This window comes from Trypanosoma rangeli, assembly GCF_003719475.1.
Source record: "Trypanosoma rangeli strain AM80 chromosome Unknown Tra_15.4_contig_00001, whole genome shotgun sequence".
Lineage (NCBI taxonomy): Eukaryota > Euglenozoa > Kinetoplastea > Trypanosomatida > Trypanosomatidae > Trypanosoma > Trypanosoma rangeli.
Window position 1 is genome coordinate 4,037 of NW_021705745.1, and position 5,254 is coordinate 9,290.

Sequence of the window (5,254 nt, forward strand, 5' to 3'; positions counted from 1 at the left end):
ACCACACACACACACCACTTTTTTTTGAATGTTTTTTGTTGCTTTCTTACGCTTGCACGCATGCGCGGCGGAGTTTGTTGAGGATTGTTTGGGCGTTAGATGGGCTGAGCATAGTTTGCGTGAGAATGTACATTATTTTTTTTATTGTTGGATGTATCTACATGATAAAAAAGAGGTTGTTGAAGAGTGCATGCGTGTTAGTGTGCCTTCTGACGACTCATGCTGTCATCATTTGTTTTGACACGTTACTCTCTATTTCCCTCTTTCTTGTTGCATTTGTGTTTGTGTGGCTATTTTTTTTTTCTCCCCCCTCCCCCCTCCGGGTGTTCTTCGTGCCAGTGCCACTGTTCGTTATGCCCTTTTCCTTTTTTTTTTGTTCCTTTTGGTGGGTGCCTTTTGTGCGATTGTGTGTATGAAAGAAGATAAGATTTTGCTTTTTGTCTTTGTGTGAGGCAACGTGCAGTTACGGAACAGTCGTCATTATTTTAGCAGAACCCGCCTGGGACACAACCACCAAGGATCCACCTCCCCACACACACAAACAAAAAAAAAGGGAAGAGACGTCTTTTTTCCCACCTGAATGCTCAGCACATTGTTCTTTGATGAGGCTGATGCCAGTAGCGCCCTTCATGTGCGGGCGACACGTCAGCAGCATGCTGGGGGCGAGGAGGAGGGCTCAGAGGTCTCTGGGTCTCTCTTGGCCACGTGTAATGCAATGAAATGTTTCAACAGTGGCTCCGTTCCGGTCCCTTCCCTGCGGGCCACACTGCTTTGGTGGCTCGACCGCGATGCACCCCTGGTGCATCTCATCTTTACTAGCAGTGTACCTGGTGATGTGAGTTATTCTTGCCGCAAAATGTCGGTGGAGGTTCCCGCAACGCGTCAAACGATCATTGCGTGCGGACTTACTCACATTCAGGAAGGAACTGTGTTTGCCGTCACCTGGGTGACCTCTCTGCTGGAGGTGGGGCTACTGCGACTTCAACTGCAGCGCAACAGTGACCATCACAGTCAACTTCTTCTTGTCCCTGATGGTAAGGCGGTACTGACCTCCCGACTTTTACGCGTCGCTGATGCATTTAAAAATGAGACGGAAACTTTTTTGTTCACTAACAGTGATGCTAACAAGGATCTTGGGGAATCCGTTGGTATTGGGGTTTTTCTTTCAGCATGCGTGGTGGCAAGTCTTCCTCAAGAGAAGGCAGCCAATGGGGTGCTTTCCATGATTTTTCTCACCAATGGCATCAGCTTGTGGTGGGTTGAGGTGGGCGAGGACGGCGCCTTTGTCGAGGAGGAGTTTTGTAACCCAAGGGGTTGTAATGGTGGTACTGCAGGGTCATTACGAGCTGGTGGAGTTACTTCTTGGCTTCCCAGCTGGCCCTGGGATGGGAAACGGGAAAGGGGCAATGGTGTCTGGCCATCAATGCCGTGCACCAGACGCATTACATTCTACTCCTTCGTTGCAATGGATTGTTAGAGTTATATGACAGTTCAGTCGATTCCGTGGCTTCCATCTCGTCCTGTAGTCTATCGAGGGAGGACGGGGTGGCTTCCAGTGTCGTGTATCAATGGGCTACGCTCCTTAATGGCAATATACATGTGGTGACCTGCTTCGGTGAGAATGAGGCCTGTCGCTGTGTGTGGTCGCGTTTACCAGTCATTATGGCGGGTGACAATTTTCAAGGTGCAGAAAGTATGACAATAATTCCTCCAACTGCGACCAGTACACTTATTGGATGTGTTGCGGTGAGTGCTGCCCGTCTTGCTCTTCTTTGGGATATTGGTCTGGAGGAGGATGCTTGCCTGTGCCCACCAATTTCAATTGGGTCACTGTTGCACAGCACGCATCATGGCGAATCAGGCATTTTACAGCTCGTTACGGCACAGACAAAGGATGAAGCAATCGACGAGAGGGGCGATAGAAGGATTGAGAATAGTCAGAGAAACGCCGTTGTTGCACGCATGCCTTTAAAAGAGACAGAAGTTTACTTTTGTAATTCGCACCCGCTTCACGCACTAACATCTGTGGGGCAAGAATTGGTGCTGATTGAGAAGGTGGATGGGAAGGTGCGGGCTCATGTGCTATCCACTGAAATGAATATTTTCGAATCACTGGTTGAATCTCCGTTTGCAGTTCTTCGTCCTGTCGTGGCTTCCACTTGTAACTCTCTCGCACTTCCGGCGATGCACCTAATTCCTGCTGTGGTTCGTTATGAGGATCGTCTTCAGTGCATGGATACAGGGGCATTTGAGGAGGGTGTGGAGTTGGCGGCGTCATGCGCTGATGGTGCAGACAACCTCTCGGCGTTACTCATCAATACGGTGCAAAGTGTGCCCGTGGCCCTCACACTAGGTGGCTTTCAGATTTTACGTAGTGCGGCTCACTTACAGGGCTATGCCGCGTCGAGCCTTGTGGATGATGCCACAATGCGAACTGCAGTGGAGCACGCCGCAACCTACACGGAGCTTCCTTTTAGAAACACCTCATTTTGCAGTTTTTCACGTCGTTTTGTGCAGCATACCGTTTTGAGGGATCTTTTATCACGTATAGCTTACCTTGTGTGCTCGTACATTGGGTGGGTGTGTTCTGGTCTAGCGTACAACACGAACCTGGAACTGCCTCGCGTCCGTGTCGTCCTAGAGTTTCTTTCTGCGGCGTACCATGCGGTGGGCGTTGCTGGACCTCATGTCGCTTCTATCGCACCTTGTGTGGGCGAAACTGTCATATCCGATGTGCTGCAGTTGTTGCTTCAGTTTAAGCCAGAGTGGGGCGAGGAGGGGGAAGATGCACTGTACGCTGTACACGTCGCGAAACGCCTCTGGGCATGTGACAGGCATCGTGGAGTGAGGGCGTGTGCGACGTGGTGCAATCTTTTGGGCCGTCGTTATCCTTACCTCCAGCACTTTCGAATTCTACGCGATCTTGGCGCCGGCCGAACAGCACGTTCTTCTCAATTTGTGATCATGTGTCTGGGGGCATCCCTCCACCTAGCGAGCCTGCCGACCAGCATCGCCGTGCCACTTCTTCTTGACACAGGATTGGATTCTTGCAGTGGAGGATTTCTGCACACGGCCTTCACCAACGTGAGTGTGGAGGATTGGAAAGCGTTGCTCACGAACACGACGCTCATTGCGAAGGTGTACCGTGTGGCTCTTCTTCGCCGTGTCATTTATCCAAGGGACGCCCATCACGCAAGCGTGAGCGGTTTACTGATACGGGAATTGTTTCTCACCGAATTGGTGGAGCTGGAGCAGTACGTGCGTCTCGCAGGTGGGGCATCCTCACGCGTCTACCAGGCACTTTCAGAGCTTCGACTCGAGACCCACCTGTTCCTTGCACGCGTAGCGCTAGATGAGTCAAACGTCGCCGATCTCTTCCGGTCGCTGGAGGAGGTGTTACAGTGTGCGGCGGAGCAAAAGACGACGGACGTGTACTTGGAGCGGGTCTTGTCGATTGTCGGAGAGGTGGCGGAGTTGGCCTCCGGCTCGCAGGAGATAACCGATGCACTCGTCTCTCTCGCCCACTCTAATGCGGAGTTAGACGGTTTTCTTGCGGCGAAGTGGTATTTGTACGCGGCAAGACTACCAACAAGGACGACGTCGTCGCCAGTGGATGTTGTGCGATTGCGAGCAGCAAGAGGGCTCTTTCGCTTTCTTTGCAAGCGTCATGCGTATGGGCAAGCCGGTCGCATGATGACAGACCTCGTCAACGTTGCCCGTTGTTCTGCACCTCGCTCGAGCGCCGTGGAAGCGGTGGTGGAGATAACTGCGCTTGCACTGACCGCAGTTGAACTGATTGCGCCCGATGTACACTTAGCTGCACAGAATGAAGAGCGAGAACCGTCGATGCTTGCGGCATATGGGTCTACCGCCTATGCATATGCACCGGAGCAAGCGTCTTTAAAAGGACCGTTAAATCGGAACCATCTCCCGTGGCTGCGTCGACGGCACTTTCAGGCTTTTTGTGAGAAGAAGTTGCTGGATGCGAACCAACGCGTGGACTGCGCAGACTTGTGGACGGAAGACCCACCCAGTGGGGCACAAGAGGCGGCTGTAAAAAGATTTGTGGAGGCGCTTATTGAGTCGCGTTTTTGGCCAGAGGCCCTTCGTTTTGCATCCATGACTGGGTACGATGTTGGTGCTGTTCTTCAAGAACATGTGCGAGATTTGATAACGTCCACTGACTACACAAGCGACGAGGAAGCGTTGGTGGAGTGGTGTGAGATGATTGATGGATGTGCAGAGTTCTCGTTGCCGTCAAATCACTTTGCTCCGTTGAAACGCACGGTGGTTGCGGCACTGTCATTTGACTTTACGCGGGCGCATCCTGCTCTCCTTGAATCCCTAGAGCAGGCGGATCGTTATGAGGCCCTGCAGGCATTGATGGAAATTTTTGAGATACTACTTTATAGACAAGCGAAAATGGTAAGGACGAATACTGTAGGGAATGAAGAGGAGGCTGAAGCGCCGTCGCCTGCTGCATTCTCTGATGCCGGTAGCAATAGCGACTCCCGTGTTATCCAGCCCTGGTTGCCTCTAGTGGAGGCGCTGCGGATTGGCACTGGTGTTCTTACAGACGCTCTGTGCAACGATGAGGATGCGTCGAAAATGAGCGAGGCGTCCATGACTGCGGGGCTGTTTGACCGTATGTCTCTCAGGGCACGCGAGTTACTAGATTCCCCGCTCCTGTTGGAGCGCCTAAGCACGTTACAGGCGGGGCCCACCGCCGACGCCTTTTTGAGGTCTTTTGAAGCGGTAAAGGGTTTTAAGTTGGCTACCGGTGTAGGATCCTAACAACAATAACAAACTGGTGGTGGTGCTGGTAACCGGGGATAACAAGGCGACGAGGCGTGTCGCTTAAAAGACCCTAGATGGCAGAAGGAGGGATAAGGCCTGAAGAAATAAAGCACGAGAGGATGAGTGGGGAAGGAAAAGAAGCGGAAAACACGAGACGTTTCCGCGGGGAAGCGCGAGTGCGTAGGGGTTGGGGCAACATCTCTTTTACCACGAAAGGAACGATGCTGGGGAGAAGGACAATAAAACTGCTGCAAGGGTGCTCCCATAAATGGAGGAGCTGATAGAAATTCCTCCGTCCACCACCATGACACAATACAAAAAGAAAAAAAAAGAAAAGAAGAGACGGAAACGGTGAAGAAGGTGACCTGAGAGTTTGTTTTATTTGTTTATCTTTGAGTTTTACAGAGCCACACATTCAAATAAACCTTTCCTTACTGTGGTTGCAACCGTTGTGGTG

The 5,254-nt window shown here is 51.6% G+C and overlaps 2 protein-coding genes across 2 annotated transcripts, besides 1 other annotated feature; both read left to right on the plus strand.

Moving 5' to 3' along the window:
- Positions 1-580: 580 nt before the first annotated feature.
- Positions 581-1,477, plus strand: TraAM80_00002 (putative dispersed gene family protein 1 (DGF-1); the record flags this gene model as incomplete). The annotated part of the gene is made up of 1 exon (XM_029377099.1): positions 581-1,477. The coding sequence occupies one exon, from the start codon at positions 581-583 to the stop codon at positions 1,475-1,477; it is 897 nt and encodes a 298-aa protein (XP_029242989.1).
- A 185-nt stretch (positions 1,478-1,662) lies between these two features.
- On the plus strand, positions 1,663-4,794 carry TraAM80_00003 (putative dispersed gene family protein 1 (DGF-1); the record flags this gene model as incomplete). The annotated part of the gene is made up of 1 exon (XM_029377100.1): positions 1,663-4,794. One exon carries the CDS (start codon positions 1,663-1,665, stop codon positions 4,792-4,794), a length of 3,132 nt encoding a protein of 1,043 aa, XP_029242990.1.
- A 320-nt stretch (positions 4,795-5,114) lies between these two features.
- Positions 5,115-5,140: a microsatellite.
- The last annotated feature ends 114 nt before the right edge of the window (positions 5,141-5,254 follow it).